We start from the raw sequence: 19768 nt of genomic DNA on the forward strand, positions 1-19768 counted from the left end.
GCAGCACTGGTTTTAATCGAGGTTTTATTTCTTCTACAGAAAATCGTTCTTGCCTAATTATCCCTGATCTAGTTTATGAAAACACACACGGATCTTGGTTCATATTTAATGCATTATTTTCAATGCTGTGTGCACTATTAATAAAAATGAATTAACGTCCCCTGTGCTGGAACAGAGGCAGAGCGGTGAAATTCAGATATTACACAATTAAATTAAGGAAAAGGGTTAAATTACTAGATTCTTTGTCATGATCGAGTCAAAGTACCTACACGGCAGTTTTAAAATAAAACTGTTGTTTTTGTCAGAAACCGTCATCAGAGTCTCCTGCTGATTAAAGGCTCGTCATATTCAGATATTTACACTAATGTGATCCACATCCATGGAGAACATGATTTATTTTTAAATCCTCCACAGATGTCGAAAAGAAAAGACGTGCAAGGCTTTATCATTCTCTATCAGCATTTTAAAATCTTCTAGAGTTGAAACATTAAGGCCATCTGTAAATAAAAAAAATGCTACATTAAAACATATTAGGAAAAAACAAATCCTGCACATGTAACGGTTGGCTACAGCGACCTCTGCTGATCCATTGAAGTCAAGATTCCATTTACATGCAGTTACATGGCCAATTTAACATTTTTTGTTTTTGTTTAGTAATAATGAAAATGAGGATTTTAATTTTTTCTTTATTACAATATTCAGAATGTACTATTTTATGTATTTTGTGTGCATTTCTAATTGTTACCAAATAACCTACATTTGAGATCACGGATGGCCTCTTAAAAAAAGAGTAAACCCCCCACGCACAAAAATAAATAAGCACCTCAACTGAAAGTTTCTTGTAAGTTGTATTTTTTTTTTTTTTTTTTTTACCTGTTTATTCTTAAAGCTTTTAGGTTATGTACAGCAGCGATTAGACTAACAGTCCAAAAAGGCTGCAAATGCTTAAAATGGAAAAAGTTTTTTTTTTGTTTTCACCACAAAATTTGTAAACTACTGCTGTGATAATAATAATAATAATAATAATAATAATAATAATAATAATATGCTGGCAAATTGTCAACAGAATCTAAGAAAGTGTAGATTACCAGTTTGATTATCCTTCTGGTGCAACTTGCATACTAAAGTAGATTCTCTATGTTGAATTTAGTGGCTGCAAAGCTGAACAGAGAGGAAAAAAATAAAGAAAATCATCACATAGAAATCAGAGTATGTTCAAACCTGGACTGTGAAACTGTTTTTGAAGTGTGCAGCATCACTGAAGGTATCTTCAACTAAATTCTTTGTTCTTTCTGTTTCTGTTTGCATCTGATGCACACTTTGCCGCTTCTCCAGTTTCGGAGTCATTTTGTGGCAAGTTGACATCTCACACAAAATCCACTTGCATGTCTTCCAGCGTGACCGTTTTATCCTCGCCGTTGGCTGTGTTTGCGACAGGCTGAGCTTCACCTTTATCCAGCAACTTATGGGTCGGTGACTGGAAGACGGAGTCTTTAACAACAGATGACTGCGCTGATTCAGACTCTGCCGCACTAAAATCGGCGCTCTGTTCACTGTCACCTTCCTGCACTGCCGCATCTATTTCCTCGATGGCGTTCTTGATGGCTGCTTCCTCCTGATGCTGTGCATCAGTTTCCTGTTTCTTGTTTCCGACCAGCTGCCGCAGCATGTCCTGCGGGGATGTCTTGTCTCGGATGGATTTCCGGGGGACGCCCTCCACCACAGTGGTGATGTGTGTCACCTTCTCCTGAACCCCATCATCCATGGTGAAGGTGTCAGTCCTCACCTCTGTCCCGTTGGTCAGGTTGCTCTCGTCCTCCTCTGTCACCGGGAGCACCACCTCCACCACTGGATTAATCAGGCCCCTGATTTCACCCACGCTATCAGGGGATTTTGGACCCAGAGGAGATAGTGGGGTCTCCTCATCCTCCTCTTGGATGTCCTTGCACTCCTCTTCTGGGATAAGCTCCACTCCTGGGACCTCCATGCAGGACTCGTAGGGAATGGGCACCTCGTCCAGCTGGATGATGGACACCACCTGCTTGCGCCTGTTCACAGATCCACCTTCTACAGGCTCCTCTGGCTCATTGGCTCCAAATTTAGTGGCCCAGTCCACAGCGGGTTTTTCTTCAAGCAGGTGCAGGTTGGGGTCGCTGTTGGACAGGATGATGCTGTCCCGGTAAAGGTTGTGTTTCCTTTGGACGGCCGCCTCCTTCACAGCTGCAAAACAACACAACAGTTGGTAACTGAGTAAATAACGGCTGCACAAACACAAAAGACCAGCAACAGCTCAAAAGATTGTTGGATGGAATGTTCCATGACGCTTGTCCTCAGACCACTTGATGACACAGACTGGATTTGACCTGAATGTTTTGCGTACATACCCAAAAGATGTCATCACTTGCATACAGTCTAAACTGATAAAACTAAGGTCTTCATATCTCCGTCTGGGATAACAGGCATCATGAAATATTCTGTTCTTTGCTATCATGCTGATACAGACCCTGGCAGCGCAAAGTTTTGATCTAACTCATACCGTTCAGATAAACAACGCAAGCATGCCACCCATATACAATGTCAAATGTAACACTCTTCATCCAATCACATAACTGTACTGATCCACGCAGCAGGGCAAGGCCCGCCCACCTGGGGGTCGGTCAAGCGCAGGTTTAAAAAGTAGGTGGGGCACAATGTTGGGGCTCTTGTTTGCAACGTTGGGTGGGACGCTTGTTTCAAGATCCCAGCACTATTGTAGTGACTCTCTATTCATTCTGTGAAGGCATCCTTTCAATACAACATCTGGTTTTTGAAGTCCATTTTCTGTCAGTCTCTGAGTCTGCTCACCACATAAAACTACTGGGAGGGGATCTACCAGCAGAAAATCCCCAACAAGGCCATTTTCTGTATTGTATCAGAATTCTGCAGGAAGTTCAAAGTGCCACAATACAGAATAAATTACAAAAAATATAAGAAGTTATTACAAGAGAACAAATTAATCAAAATATAAAGGGGACTAAAAAAAGAATAAAAGTGTAAATAAAAAGAATCAGCAAAAACAAATGATTTCAAAATGCTAATAAATGATAAATAAAAAAATGTGTAAATAAAAAGAATAGCTACATAATTAAAAATGTGAATGAAATTGTGGAAATAAGTGAACAAAACAAATTAATTAAATGTAAAAAATAAATATATGGAAATAAGGAAATTAAAAAAATGCAAATGAGTTTTACATGAATAAAAGAATAATGGAATGTGGAAATAAACACAAAGTAAATTGCAGATGTGGAATGAAAACTATAAAAGCATAAATAAATAAATTGGGAATCTAATGAATAAATCAATAACTTATAAATAAAAATCAAATGGGTTTAAAAAATGAGTAAAATGTTGAAATAAAAATAAGGAAGTTAAATAAATACAAATGAGTTTTAAATTAAGAAAAAAAATAATGGAATGTGGGAATAAACATGTGAATAAATAAAGTAAACCATAGATGTGGAATGCACACTATATAAAAGCATAAATTAATGTGGGAATCTAACTAATAAATCACTGTATTATAAATAAAAAAATCTAATCAGATTAAGAATGAGTAAAATAATATCAATATCAATCGATTTAAAATGAATGAGATTTTTAAAAAGGATTTCAAGAATTGTTAAAACATACAGCCAAAAATAATTAGGGGAATACTGTGTTCCCCTGATTTAATATATATATAGTATATAAATAACTGGATTCAGAATGAAAAAGCATTAAAGATCAACAAATGTATAGAAAATATGTAATGTAAAAATCGAAAAATTGAATGGTTAATGTTATGTGTTCGTTAATTGTGCTGCATGTAGATTTTTTTCCTTTACATGTTTGTTTAGACTTTTCCACTAATTTATTCACTTACTAATTTGTTTTTAAATATCTTTCATTGTAGCACTTTGAAAACTCCAAAGATTGTGTAGATGTCAGTGGATCTTCTGGATTTTCTGCTCAGCTGAACAAAAATAGTCAAATATGGCTTTAAATAAATCACTTACTTTACCTGCAGTTTGGTAAAATTAAAACACCTATTACAGCTTCTCTGATAACTGGACGGTACAAGAAACACAAAACAAAACTCATAACTCCTCATTTTACTTCCACTACAAACGTGGACACAATAATTTCTGCACCTAATATTTAGCCTCTCACCCATCATTATGTCCTTGGTGACTGACTGCAGAACCACCTCTTCAAACATGTTGTTCACCAGCAGGAAACGGGAGAAGTCCTCAAAGATGAGCTCCTTGAAGTGAGGCAGCTCCTGGTGGAATGAGGGATGGTGATGTTAAGTTTCAAAATTGACGCTAATTCACAGAAGTGGAGTGACAGCAGACTGAAATGTGGCATTGTAGGAAAAACTGAAAGGTTGCAAGGCTCACAGATGAGCAGGACAGCGAGAGTTCCTTCAGCATGTACGGGATGATGATCTGCAGCAGAGCTTCTCTGAAGAACTTCTTCCTCACGGTGCTGCTGTCATAGTCGTATTTCTAACAAGAACCACAAACATCATCAGGTACTTCCACACAATCAATCAGAAAGTCCAACTTACCAGGACCAGACAGTCACTCAAGGATTGGTTGTACTAAATTTTAGAAAAAGCTGATAGACAGATTTTCAGAAAATCATCACAACACGTAGATATTGATGGCATTAGTTCTACGAACCCTCATCCAAAGGTCTAAAAAAACATGGGCCTGCATCCATGAAGCAACTCAAAGCTCTCTCAAAGAGCTCCTAACTTAGCCTAAAATTTCCTGGCAAGGAATCTTAGCCTAAGAGTGAACCAGGAAGTGTCTGAGAGCAAGTCGGAACAAGGAGGGGACAGAAACTCCGGAGTTGACCCCGTTGCTTGGTATGACCCAGTCCTCTAAGAGCTGTGATTGGTTGTCATGGAAAGGGGAGGAGAAATTTAAAAAAACAAACGCGTTCCGCCCTCCTACCTGAGCTGCATTAAGAATGTAATCATGAGGATAACTTTGTTACTATGATGAAACCCAGCAAAATTAAATAAATTGTTACACATCTTGAAAATGTTTGAACGTATGTCATTCACAAGCCGAATATCTATATATTAAAAGCGTGTGTGCATGCGTTTATTTAGTACATTCATTCATTCATTCATTCATGAGTACATAATATGATTGTAAATAGATTAAAAATACATGGATGACACAAGAAATTTCCATTGTGGTCCATTTAAAATCAAATGACAAAATAAAAGCTATAATAAAAGAAAATAAAAAAATATTAGTAATATCAATAATAATATTAAAAATAATTATATTATTAACAGGGTGTATGTGATACCAACTTTTTATGAATACATTAAGACAGTAACTTAACGTAAAATAATTACGTAGATCAAGCGGGTAACGTGTTACTGACTCACTGTCAGCCTACATACGGAGAATATCTCTGCTTCCTCTCTGTCTTTTCTGCTGTCTTCTCTGCTTAAGGGCCCTGTCCCACTGGGGAGAGGATTAATTGCGCATGAACTGAGTATACAAATTGTGGGCGTTCGTTGTCGTCTGCAACAAAAATGGCCAAAAATGACAAATGTCCCAGTATGAATTATGGATATATTAATAATATATAGCGAATATATGATGAACAATCACGGTTATATAACGCATGTAGTGAAGAAAATGATCTGACACATTGAGATTATCACGGCAGTATTACAGGTGTATTATGAATGCATCGCGCACGTGTTGCACGTGCACGGCATCTGCATTGCGGTCATAAAAGAAGCGCACTCGGGCCTTTCGCCATCACTATTCACACCAACAATACAGCCTCTGGAGCATTTGCTGGACTTGGACAAGTTGATCACAGAGTTAATGTTCATTTTGTCATGCGAGGGTTAACTGTTCATGAGTTTGGGGAGCGGGAGGGAGGGGAGAAGCCGCTAGGGGTGTGAGACGGTGTTTTTTCTTTTTTTGAGAGTGTCACAGAAAACAGACGTCAGCGTGAGTTGTGGGTAAACAGCAACTCTTCCTTTTGTTGGAGTTAAATAAAAGTCCTGGATTGCAGCAGCTATTACATCTTTGTGGATTTACACAGCCGGACCGGCACTGACTGGCAGGTATGTCGCTTTCTGCCACATATAATACTTTGGGTTTACGTGACGTGTTTGTTATGCATTCACAGATTGTCCGCAAATCAGCTGCAAAGCAGATGTAATAAAAACGCTTTATTCGTGGCAAATTTGTATGCATTTGCTACAACATATTTTAGTTTGTGATGTGGATGTGATAGGGGTGCAATATATCTGTTTTACACACTGTCCCAGTCCGCTGCCAAGCCGCAAATCCCCGTCAGTTGCAGATATCAGCGGTTAACGGCAGATATACAGCGCATAGAGTGAGTATGTACTGTGTACGAATTGAGTATGTATGGAGTATGTAAGGCGGATGTCATCCGCATTCATATTTTTGAACAGCTCAAAAATCCTGGCTGCGGACATGTGTCTCTGCAGATGATCACAGGCGTGTTCGATGACGGCTGACTCATACAGGCATGTTACACGGATATTGTGGATGTTTGGCGAATATGGGCCAATTTTATGCGCAATCCATATGCAAATCCTCCTAAACACCAGTAGAACAGGGCCCTAAGACACTCTTAGACTTCTTAAAAGTCCTCCTCCCTACTCTTATCAGTTTGGCGCTTTAGGAGCTCTCTTAAGGTCTAAGGTGTTTTGTGAACGGCTTTCATCTAACCAAGGGAAAAATCGAAGCAATGTCTAAGAATTCAAGGAATTCTGAGATTTTTCTTAGAATAAAGTCACTCGGAGCTGTTTTCAGCCGGTTGCTTCGTGGTTATGGACCCTGATATTTTCTGTGTTCATCATCTACAGAGACTATAAACAATGCTCAACAGCACTCTATGGCCTCCCCTTGTGGCCTCTGTAGGACTTGCGTCTACTGTACAGGAGCAGATAGACTCAAAGCCAAGGTGCTGCTGATGCTGTAATGTTGAGCCTTGGTTAAAGCGTGCTTTCTAATGGTACTGCTGTGATTTACCTTGAGAACTCTGTCCTGGCATCTCTGGATGGTCTTACATAGGTCCTCTTCTCCCTTACTCTCCAAAGACTGGTTGAGCAGCTGCTCAAATGTGTACACAGAGTTGTCCATTTGCTGCCAAGAGAAGAAAAGACACTAACGGCATCTCTAAACCCGGCTCAGCTTTGGCGCACATCTGGGTTATCTTTACTAAACATTATGCTGTTTTTGTCCAGCAGATGGCACAAACTTGTTCTCACATTAAACAGGTTTTACTGTTGCTGTGCAGACAGCCAGCAGAAGGCAGAAAAGTGCTTCAAAAAATTTTTTTCTGCATTTTTTGTTACAAGCAGGCATCTATGCTAGATCAAGTCCTTATATAGTAAGGTTTCACATCAGGGGCGATGCCAAAAATAAAAATCATTTTTTGGCCATTTTTGGGCCAAAAACCCCCATTTTTGGGTCAAAATTCAAAAATGGTCCAATAAATGGAATGGTAAATGGACTGCATTTATATAGCGCTTTTCCATCTGCATCAGACGCTCAAAGCACTTTACAATAATGCCTCACATTCACCCCGATGTCAGGGTGCTGCCATACAAGGCGCTCACTACACACCGGGAGCAATAAGGGATTAAAGACCTTGCCCAAGGGCCCTTAGTGATTTTCCAGTCAGGCAGGGATTTGAACCCAGGATCTTCTGGTCTCAAGCCCAACACCTTAACCACTAGACCATCACCTCCCCAATCCTTTTAAGATGCATATCAAATTACTCGTCTTGACAAGTAGAGTTCAAAAATATATAGTTTGACCTATTTTTGACCTTGCGTTATGTCACAATGACCGAAAATGTGGAAAGGTCAACACACTTTTCGTGAAGGGTCAAATTCATAAAATCTATTAAGATGGTCCGATTATGACAATTTTGTTGTCTAATTATATGTTTTCTTACACAAGAAAAACCAATAAGACAACTTACATAGACCATTATGCCAGTCTTAGCTATGAAAATACAATTATGTCAGATAAGATGGGTCTATTGATTAACTTTATCTGACTTCAAAATGGTTATGACATCAAAATTAATCATAATTGGCCTCTTTTACATCAAGCACATTAATTAAATATAAAACTTGCATAAGTATGTTTTTGTGAATATAAAGAAAATCAAATCAAATCAATTTTATTTATATAGCGCCAAATCACAACAAACAGTTGCCCCAAGGCGCTTTATATTGTAAGGCAAAGCCATACAATAATTACGGAAAAACCCCAACGGTCAAAACGACCCCTGTGAGCAAGCACTTGGCGACAGTGGGAAGGAAAAACTCCCTTTTAACAGGAAGAAACCCCCAGCAGTCTAAGTCTATAGCAGCATAACTAAGGGATGGTTCAGGGTCACCTGATCCAGCCCTAACTATAAGCTTTAGCAAAAAGGAAAGTTTTAAGCCTAATCTTAAAAGTAGAGAGGGTGTCTGTCTCCCTGATTCAAATTGGGAGCTGGTTCCAGAGGAGAGGAGCCTGAAAGCTGAAGGCTCTGCCTCCCATTCTACTCTTACAAACCCTAGGAACTACAAGTAAGCCTGCAGTCTGAGAGCGAAGCGCTCTATTGGGGTGATATGGTACTATGAGGTCCCTAAGATAAGATGGGACCTGATTATTCAAAACCTTATAAGTAAGAAGAAGAATTTTAAATTCTATTCTGGAATTAACAGGAAGCCAATGAAGAGAGGCCAATATGGGTGAAATATGCTCTCTCCTTCTAGTCCCCGTCAGTACTCTAGCTGCAGCATTTTGAATTAACTGAAGGCTTTTCAGGGAACTTTTAGGACAACCTGATAATAATGAATTACAATAGTCCAGCCTAGAGGAAATAAATGCATGAATTAGTTTTTCAGCATCAGAATACAAATCAGAATACAAAAGCAAAGAAGACAGAGACATTTTAGAGTACACTACGGCTCATTTATTAAAATCATTTTTTATGATTCATTGTTTCCATTACACAACATACACTTGATACCTCAAGTATCAGAACCATTCAAAATAAATTCAACACACCCACTGACATTATTTTTTTTTTGTTATTAGTACCAAATTGACAAATTTTAGTTACCTTAAAGGGGCATTCCATAAAAAATTAAACTGATTACCACCCATGTTATGGAAAAACATATATTAATATGATTTTGGTAAAACTATGATTTGATGTGATTTGACATCATTTGAAGTATATTTTGGGTGTAAATAGAGGGAAAAAGGACTGCAGCCTGTAAGTGCTTTAAGGGTGGTCAGTGTTGCATGGGTGCCTGTGGGTGCCGTGCAGAAGGCTGTTTAAACCCAAGGTGATTGCTTTAAGTAGCTAACACAACAAAACACTTAAAATGCAGTATTTTCAGTTTAGAATTTATATAGAATGTCCTTTGAATTCGTTTATTTGTAATCTAATTTCAGAATTATGCAGTTTTGGATCTACATTTATTACAAGAGAAAAAAGGCACCTCTTGGAACTTACATTAACAACACAATTTATAGCTCATGGCTCTGATGCTTGAACTTGCAAATTATGATGTGAAAAGTTAACAATGAATCAGAAAATGTGATTCTAAGAAAATTGATATTTTTTGCCCTAAGATGTGTTGTGTGGGCCGCTGAAGAGGAGGTACTGCTGGCCCACCACCACCAGAGGGCACCCTGCCTGGAGTGCGGGCTCCAGGCACCAGAGGGCGCTGCCGCCTCACAGGAGCAGCCAGAGTGACAGCTGCCGCTCATCATCTTTGACAGCTGTCACCATTCGTCGGATCAGTGTCGGTATATCAGCCAGACGAAATCTCCACCTCTTTGCCGAGATATCGTTCGACCCAGAAGGTAACATATCCAGCCAGCGAATTATTCTTTGACTAGAAAATACTTTTTGCCTTTGTACAGAGAGAAGAACAGCAGGAGATTGCTACACGGATAAGTACTTACATTCCAGCAGTGTTTTTCCTGACTAGAGGTGGAGGTGGTGTTTCACCCCACGTGTTGCTGGGTGCAGACGCACCCACATCTGACTGTTTCTGTTCCTCGCCAGCAGTACCGGATCCGACAAGCGGAGGCAGTGGCCACCTGGAGTTCGGGACTTGGCGGCTCCAGTATTCCCGGGATTCGGTGGCGGAGGAAATCGTGTGGTTCCGGTTCGGCTTGGACGGACGTCTCCTACCTTCGAGCCTGCCCACACGACACCGTTGTGATTGACTTATCGCTACAATTATTATTATTGGTTGTGATTGTTGTGCTTGTTTCACAACAGTAAAGTGTTGATATTTGACTTCCTCCATTGTCCGTTCATTTGCGCCCCCTGTTGTGGGTCCGTGTCCCTACACTTTCACAACAAGATGTCTTGTTTTGGTTGTTGTTTGTACCCTATTTTCCTCTATTTACACCCAAATATACTTCAAATGATGTCAAATCAAATCACATCACAACAACAACAACAAAAAAAATGTCAGTGGGCGTATTGAACTTATTTTGAATGGTTCTGATACTTGCGGTATCAAGTGTATGTTGTGTAATGGAAACAATGAATCCTAAAAAATGATTTTAATAAATTAGCCATAGTGTACTCTAAAATGTCTCTGTCTTTGCTTTTGTATTCTGATTTTCTTTATATTCACAAAAAACATAATTATGCAATTTTTATATTTAATTAATGTGCTTGACATAAAAGAGGCCAATTATGATCAATTTTGATGTCATAACCATTTTGAAGTTGGATAAAGTTAATCAATAGACCCATCTTATCTGACATAATTGTATTTTCATAGCTAAGACTGGCATAATGGTCTATGTAAGTTGTCTTATTGGTTTTCTTGTGCAAGAAAACATATAATTAGACACCACAATTGTCATAATCGGACCATCATAACAGATTTTATGAATTTGACCCTTCACGAAAAGTGCGTTGACCTTTCCACATTTTCAGTCACTGTGATGTAACGCAATGTCAAAAATAGGTCAAACTATATATTTTTGAACTGTACTCGTCAAGACGAGTAATTTGATATGCATATCAAAAGGATTGGACCATTTTTGAAAAATCACCAAAAAATTATTTTTATTTTTGGCATCGCCCCTGATGTGAAACCTTACTATATAAGGACTTGATCTAGCATAGATGCCTGCTTGTAACAAAAAATGCCCCCCCAAAAAATTTTTGGAAGCACTTTTCTGCCTTCTGCTGGCTGTCTGTTGAGCTTTTTTTTGTTTTCATATGTTACACACAAGTTATCTCACCTCCCTCATGAGTATCTGAGCTCGGTTGACAAACACAGAAGGGCTGGAGACATCAAACCGCTGCTGCAACCCCTCCAGGTTTAGCTCCTCCACCTTCTCATAGCAGCTCTGCATCTTCACCGGGTGGAAGGCCAGCATGGATAACCTGTCCATGTGCTGAGGGATGAGAGGGCAAGTTCAGGGGAACGAAGGTGGCATCGTAAGGTCACCACACAAACACGGGATCACTGATTCGCGTCGTCTCACCTCTCCCACTTTTTCCTTGCCTGTGTCGTTTAGGGAGTTCTTGCTCATCTCGACCAGCTCCTTGAAAAAAACATCTCTGACCTCGGCAAAACCTCGGCTGGTGGGCTCCATCAAGGCCTCCAGGATGGAGTTGATGTACGGCTGGATGCTGGTCTGCAGGAGCTGCTCTGCTTTGGGCAACACCAACGCTGCACATCCGGACACGTGGAGGATGAAAGAAAATACAACAAAAAGGTTTAAAATAAATAAATAAGTAAGTCAGAGTTCTTGCAGGTTGGATTTCTGACTTGAAATGTGGCACATTAATATTTTCCCCAGACTTTGAGAACGCCTCAGAATGCACCCAGTAAAATGCAGAGAGTGAACAGATGAATGAATCCATCTCTTGCAATTTAACTATTTATATTTTTTAGAGTATAAGTTGCACATTTTTCTGCATGTGAAACTCTTTGTAACAGCATTTCCCTTGGGGTCAGTTTAACAGCAGACAGGAACTCAGTGTAGCACATGTGCACACCACAGCATGTGCTGTGTAACATAAGTACTTTGAAATTCCAACAAGGACGAACATCATATTAGATTTATCTGACACAGTTGGAACAGAATAAATAATCAGATTCTAACTGATTGTTGGCTCACACTGTTGGAAACACAACAACAAAACATGAGCCTTTTTTTTTAATCTGCTGTAGATTTTGGGGTATTTGTGGATTGCTGTAATGTATGGTACTTTTATTACTGGTATTTATTCTTTATTATTGGAGTTTATTTATTTAGTTAGGTAATTCATGGAAGGTCCTATATAAATAATAATAATTATTATTATTAGAATTATTAATTATAATACTCATGAACATAAAAACAGGACTTTTCAGTCTGTCGTATAAGTTGCAGGACCTGTCCAACTAGTAAAAACTGACTTATACTTCAGAAAATACGATAACTTAAACACAATTACACATTTAGAGTACATACGTAGAACCTGGTTGATATATCAGTTGGCCAATAATATCAGCTGATATGAGCCTTTCACAAACATATTGGTATCAACGTTATTTTTGCAGATATGAAAACTTTCATTTTATTGAATAAAACAATACAGAAAAACACGTTGGCTGTTGCAAATGGTGTCATTACATAGGTTGTCCAGCAGATACCGTTGTTTATAATGCTATCAATCATGGCTGGGACCCTCTCATGCCTTGGTCACATTAGCTACAAGAGACAGAATCAAAGCAAGCAGCTGCCATCCATTTTCAATCAAAGTAGGAGTTTTGCAACAAGAGACAAGTGGCTGCTAGCTAACCGGGTTTTAATATTATTAAATATTATAATACTTTCATTAGTGATTAAAAATATTTAGTTGTAGGTTTGTGTGATAAACGCTAAATAAAAAGTATGTTTAAAAATATTTTAATATTAAGCAATATTAATTAAAAAAAAATATTTGGAGGTTTGTGTGATAAATACTAAATAAAAAGTATGTTTAAAAATATTTTAATATAAGCAATATTAATTTAAAACATATTTAGTTGTATGTTTTGTGTGATAAATGCTAAATACTTAAATAAAAATAATTGTAATTTATCATTTTTTTAAAAATATTAACTATTAAAACATTATACATTCTCAGGCCAAGACGACATTTGAAATTGTTCACATGCCTGTGTGTTGGTATGTGTGTGGTGACAAATCAACACAATGGAAAGAGCACGATGTTCACAATGTCACTCATTTGCTGAACGATGGACCTTTGCACACAGAACGAAATTAAATCAACAGGTTGTAGTACAACAGTCACAGTCCTGCACAGCCCACATGTAAAGGGAACCTGCAGCATTTAAAGCACTCAGCGTGCACTCTGGAGTCATATCTGTGTGATGAAGTCAGAAAAGTTCTGCACAGTGTAAATGATGGAATGCAGTTCTTCCACTTCAGTTCACATGATATGAATGGCTTCAGCTAATTTAATCTGGATCAACAGGTGACAGATCCAGTGTTCTGAAGACCAAATTAACAAACACCATAAAACTGTGACTGCAGAAGTGACAGACAAAACTGTCTCCAATCACAGCCACTGAAGCTTGTAACACCTTCAGTGTGGTGAGAGATGTCTTGGTGGCTTCCCTCGCGAGTCTCCTTCTCACACTAGTGCAGCAGATAAGTGGAAAAAGATTTCAAATAGTGACACAAGCATCAGATTTGGCATGAATGTTCTTCATAAATCAGTGTTTGAGAAAAAAGTGCAGGCCACTTGAAATCCAATATGGCGGCCAGGTAGGGGTCAATGAAGAATTACACAGGGGTCAAAATTTAAAAATGCTCCAATCATATTAAATGCTATAACCACATTATGTGTCTGATCACAAAGATTCCAAAAAGGTATAGTTTGGACTATCTGTGACTGAATGTTCTGGAGTTATTTGGTAAAAACAGCAAGAATGGTGACAAAGGTCAGTTTCAGTTTGTACAGGAGTCAAAAGTTAAACTTGCTCCAATTTTGGTAAAAGGTGGTGCACATTATTGGTTGAGCTAATAGGATCAATAAATGGAATACTTTTGACTGTGTTGAATGCTTGGTATGCAAAGTATATGTCAAACAATGTCGACGTACATTGGATTCTATGGTATGTCACATATGTTACCCTGTAACGTGACAACTGAGCATGACACATGGTGCAAACTACTCCTTTTAAAAAACCAATAATTTGCATCACATTTTACAAAGACTGGAGCAACTTTAACTTTTGACCCCTGTACAAACTGAAATTGACCTTTGTCACCATTCTTGCTGTTTTACCCCATAACTCTATAACATTCAGTCACAGATAATCCAAACCTTTTGGAAGTGTTATGATCGGACAAATAATGTGGTAGAGTTTTCAAAATGATTGGAGAATTTTAAAATTTTGACCCTGTGTAATTCTTCATTGACCCTACCTGGCCGCCATATTGGATTTTCAAGTGGCCCACACTTTTTCTCAAACACTGATTTATGAAGAACATTCATGCCAAAGCTGACGCTTGTATCACCAAGTGAACAATTCTGGCCAAAAATCAAACTTATCTGCTCCACTACACAGCCTCACATCAACAGAGCAGGATCGCACCATTTCTAGTGACTAAACAATCTCCAATCACACAGACTTGAAATGTCCATGTGGCCACCCTCTGAGTTGTTTAAATAAAAACGGTTGTAAAATTGATGATTTAGATGTTAGACACTCTAATATTTTCAATTTCTTATTTTATTTAATTTGCAGCACGTTGCAGAGATTTTTCCCACAAAGATTAATTTAAAAAATGACGATATAAGGTTGCTTGATTTTTATTTATTATTTTTAATTTAATGTCATAAAGGAATTACTCCTACAATTACACTTGAGTGATTCCTGCATTTGCACACATTGAATTTTTGTATATTGGTCACCTTGTATTTTGCCAGTAACATGTTCTTTAGACGTGATGATCTGGTCCATGTCGGTGCGCAGAGCAGCATCCAACTGAACCTTTTTGGCCTCACAGGCACCGGTCAGAGCTTCATACTGATTGGCCGCCTGTGACAACACCTGCCTGTACACGGCGTCGGAGATCTGAGGCAGTGAGGCATTCAAAGACATGAAATTGATTAGCTTTCATTGAACATGTGACAGGAAGACACCTGAAGTGGAGTTTAGAAGGAACTCACCAGCATCCAGCTCCTCTGTCTGTCCTGCAGCTTCCCCCTCAGACGAGGACCAATGAGATTTCTCAGCTCGGGATGAAGCGTCTCCATCACCAGATTAGTCAGGATCTGCACGGAAAACAGGTGGATATACCAAAGCAGGTTTATTTCAGCATCAAAAAGAAGCCTCAAAATTGTCACAAATACAAAGAATATTGAAGGTCAGTATCAAGATTTAGTTAAACATGTTGCTGGGTAATGAACAATCAGGACAAAAGATGACCAAAATTATGCACAAATATGAGCTCATATTTGGAAAAAAAAAAGTTTGTTGTTTTGCAAAAAAAAAAAAAAAAAAAAAGAAAAGAAAACTGGCTCATTCAAGAGGAATTGTGACAGATTTAATTTTATAAAAAGATTGCAAACAAAATATGGATTAACGTATACAATGCTTTATTTGTAGGTTTTACCAAATTCGTAGCCAGTTCTGTCTAAAGACGACATGGAAGCCAACAAACTGATGTGCAACTAAAAAAACCTGTGCTTCATAGCAAAGATATACATACTCAAAATATTAAAGTGCAAACATGCTGTAATGTATAACAGCAATATTAATGAATGGACTTCATGTTTTTTATTTCCACTTCTGCACAATTAAGTCTGGACGAGTTGAACTGTCAGATCTGACTGACTGTATTCCCTTGTTGGTATTATGGGTTCTAGGTGTTGCCCTAGCTTTCATATTTAGTCATTTCATCATTGTTGCATGTGGAGCTTCTTCTTCAGTAACTTATTGGCCCAGTCACACGGCACACGACGATTCCTGAATGAAGGGAAAAGGTAAAAAAAAGTCACAAATCGTTGAGAAAAGGTGGACGAAAGAGCTTTATCACTGAATAGCCTGCGAAGCAAGAATGCAAAAGGGATGAAAGAGGAGCAAAACCAACCAAAGCTAATGATCTTGATGCTGTAAATGAAACGCGCCTGGAGCCACAGCTGGAGCAGTGTGTGTCTGCATCTCTGAGTTCCAGGACTCAGCGCTGGTACGGAGCTCATAGTGCCTGAGTCCTAGAGAAACTGCAAACAGAAGCTGTGGAGATCTGTGCGCACATCGATGGGACCACCTGCTCTGGTTCCTCGTCCAGAACAAAAGAGGGATCATGTCCTTCATCAACAGAATCCTCAGTGTCTGACAACATGCTGTGTGCTCCGTCTTGCTCCAATTTAAAAAAACAAACAAACAAAAAAACAACAAAAACAAAACAAAAAAAAACCCTCTGGTGTGCCATGGTCACTGCTGTGTCACTTGTATTGTGTTCTAATTATGTTCTAAGCCATATATATTGATTTATAACAGAAAACTGTCAAAGGGGGAATAATATAAGTGTAAAAATACTGAATATATCAGAGCAGCAAATTGATCAGTCTGTGTGAACGTGCATTGACTCACATGTGCGGTTATTTCAACCAGCTGCGCTGATCCACACCATGAATTCTGTCCTTCCAGAACAGCTCTTTATATAATCATTGAATTATCTACCTATTGCCACATGTACATAAGGGCTGGATTGTCATTCCTACACTCATATTGTTATATTTAATAAAAAATGATAAGCGCACGCATCAGCTGCTGCTGACGCTGCGTTCAAGTACCGTCTGAAATTACACAACTTTTTTTGTGTTTCAAATTCTGCAGTTGCTTGTGGCAAAAATAATTAATTATATCCACACAAAAGATTAATTCTGCCTATATAAGGTGCCTGAGCCCATTGAAGCTGATTCCTGACCCAGATAAAAAATCCAAGCAAAGAGGCTGAGTTTGCCCTGTAATTTCCGACGGTATATAAATGCAGCGGCAGCAGCAGTGCTCACAACCGGCTTCTGCACTGTGTGAAACACTCAGCTGGTCAAATGAAGTCAAACTAAACAATAACGTTACAAAAACTAAACAACGATTAAAAACACGTTAAGAACGACAGCAAAACGAACTCGGACGAATTGAGGTTTTCGTTGCTCTTCGTTCAATTTTTCAACAGTTTAAAAATCCTGACGAAGCGCCAGCTGCAGGAACGAAGCTGCGCGAAGGTTAACGATGCCAATGAAAGTCAACGAAAGTCCAGATTTCTTGTTTCGCTTGGACTTCAGTGCCCTTTGTTAAGTGCCGTGTGACTGGGCCATTATGAGTTGACAAGGACGGCATCAAAGATCCAATAAAACCAAAATGAATGAGAATTCTGAGACCCTGAGAGGTGAAAAGGACACAGTTCTTGTTCATCAGACACATCTATTGCCTCTGTTTGTTGAAGCTTTTAAAACACGATTGGAGGTGTTGGCCATGGTGTTTATGAAATTGAGATCTGGAAGGTTCCAGTCCGAGATGCAGCATTAGTGTGATTGAACAGAGGAGTCTGTCTGTACCCACCTGTGGGGGCGCTCCGCACATCATATCCCAGGTACCATAGTGTCCCTTGGCTTGCCTGTAAAGTCGCACAGCATCGGTGAAGGCTGGAGTCTGGACGATGCACTCCTCCGACAGACCTGTTGGGGGCAGTAAAGCGCCAATTCATTGTGTATCCGTTTCTTCAGAAACTGCATGAATTTTTACAATATTACATTTAAAACTACAGTGGTGTAGGATTTAGTGACATCTAGTGGTGAGGCTCTGCACTGCATTGTGTAGTCACTGGTCAAGATTTTGTTTCCTACTTATTGTAGCTTTGACATTCTTTTTTGGGGGGGGGGTTCTGAAATATGAAACAACCTTAAGTAAAGGCTGCGACTATTATTTTTTTTAAAGTCATTCCAGAAATAACGTCACACTTTGTGATTCACCGATGTTTAATGTTAAAACTAAAGCAAACAAAATGCAGGATATTTCAGAAATATGGTAAATCTTGCCAAACCACATTTTCCATAAACCACATTTTCTGCCGTGTCTACATTTGTCAGCAGTGCGTTGATCACGCACAGCTGTGTCACGTCCTGAAAACAGGAAACTGCCTATGTGGTTACCATAGTTACCACCCTTCCCAGGCAACATGACAATAGCAACTGAAGAAGGATGAGCGTTTTTAGGAAGTTGCACGTGGGGACACTATCATTTACACGCCTCAAAAGAATGTTTAAAAATAAGTAAATAAAACCCTTTTAATAACTGTGTTTCAAAGCTAGTACTTTAAATAACACCACCAAGCATCACCTTTTTTTTTTCTTCCAAAAATAGAAATGAAGTTAAAATAAAAAAATCTGACACTTGCCAGATAAAACTGTTTTTTGTAGGGATGGGATTTGGGTGGGGGAAGGGGGGGGGGTGCTAAAGGAGTTTTTTGTCAAAACACACACCAGTTAAAATAGTAGAGCAATCCTATTTTTAAATCTGAAACCTAAAGTTAAAAAAATAAAAGAATAATGAACCTACACCAAAAAGATGCACTGAAATGTAGAACTGGAAGGACATCTGGCTTAAAACCGTGAACCAAATCCTAATCTGAATGGATATTGGTTCCGCTGTCACATGAGAAAAAATAATCATGAACTATATTGCTAAGTAATTGGTTTTTTGTCATTTATCAACGAAATAAGCTGAAATTATCTGATAATTAAATGTGAGCTTTTGTGCATTTTCTGTATCATTTTTTTGTATAAATAAGTGTAAAAACAAAACTAATATCATAAATATAAAAGTTACAGATACAGTAAGAGAACTGGATATGGAAACGTTAGTTGAAACCCACAGCCCTAAAAACACGAGTGCCCGCATCTGTGCAAGTATGAAACAATGGATATTTCAGTTCTTCTAAGTTTCTGAGAGCAGAGAAAAGATACCGTTTGCATTTCGTGGGTGTGACATCACTCCATCTAAAGGCTAAATACTGTGTATAATAAAAATATAAATGTACTAAAACAATGAGGGCAGACAGTAACTTTAAGTTCAGCAACTTTCTCTTTCATTTGTTATTATTAATTGTTGTATTTTATTAGATGCATATAAAATAAACTAAAAAAAAAAATCATATTGACATCAACCATTGAAAAATGTGTATTGATGAGCCATTCTTAGAACATGCATGTACTCTGTCACACAGAAGCAACTCATCTGTTAATGTGCACGTCTGTGTATTTTGTTGAATGATGTGAGTTTGTGACTCAGACAAAGACAGGAAAAAAAAACAACGAATGGGGAGGGCAGACAGGAAGCTGAGCTGTTCTCGGCTCAGTGACTGTGATGATGGGAGGAGGGTCGGCGCTTTTGCTCATCCTGGCACAAGATTTCATGGGAATTTACTGGACACTGAAGTTGGAGGAAGGACAGGATTAATAACTGGAATAGATTTGATTGTTGAATGCTTGGTCTCCAAAGTAAAGTTCAAACAATGTCAACGTCCATTGGATTCTATGACATGTGACATATGTGTATCCCGTAACGACAATGAAGCAGGACACAAGGTGCAAACTATTCCTTTTTAAAACCCTATTAACTTACCAATAATTTGCAACTTTAACTTTTGACCCCTGTACAACTGAAATTGACCTTTGT

At 38.5% G+C, this 19768-nt stretch overlaps 1 protein-coding gene across 1 annotated transcript; it reads right to left on the reverse strand.

The window, feature by feature from the left end:
- Nucleotides 1-241: 241 nt before the first annotated feature.
- LOC117528989 (protein Niban 2-like) lies at nucleotides 242-17782 on the reverse strand. Its single transcript, XM_034191672.1, has 9 exons — nucleotides 17654-17782; nucleotides 15256-15360; nucleotides 14998-15160; nucleotides 11568-11755; nucleotides 11322-11477; nucleotides 7068-7181; nucleotides 4422-4529; nucleotides 4192-4303; nucleotides 242-2220 (listed from the first exon to the last, which is right to left on the reverse strand). The coding sequence occupies exons 1-9, from the start codon at nucleotides 17675-17677 to the stop codon at nucleotides 1367-1369; spliced, it is 1824 nt and encodes a 607-aa protein (XP_034047563.1). The 5' UTR covers nucleotides 17678-17782; the 3' UTR covers nucleotides 242-1366.
- Between the last annotated feature and the right edge of the window lie 1986 nt (nucleotides 17783-19768).

Source organism: Thalassophryne amazonica, chromosome 17 (assembly GCF_902500255.1).
Source record: "Thalassophryne amazonica chromosome 17, fThaAma1.1, whole genome shotgun sequence".
In the NCBI taxonomy this organism is placed as follows: Eukaryota; Metazoa; Chordata; class Actinopteri; order Batrachoidiformes; family Batrachoididae; genus Thalassophryne; species Thalassophryne amazonica.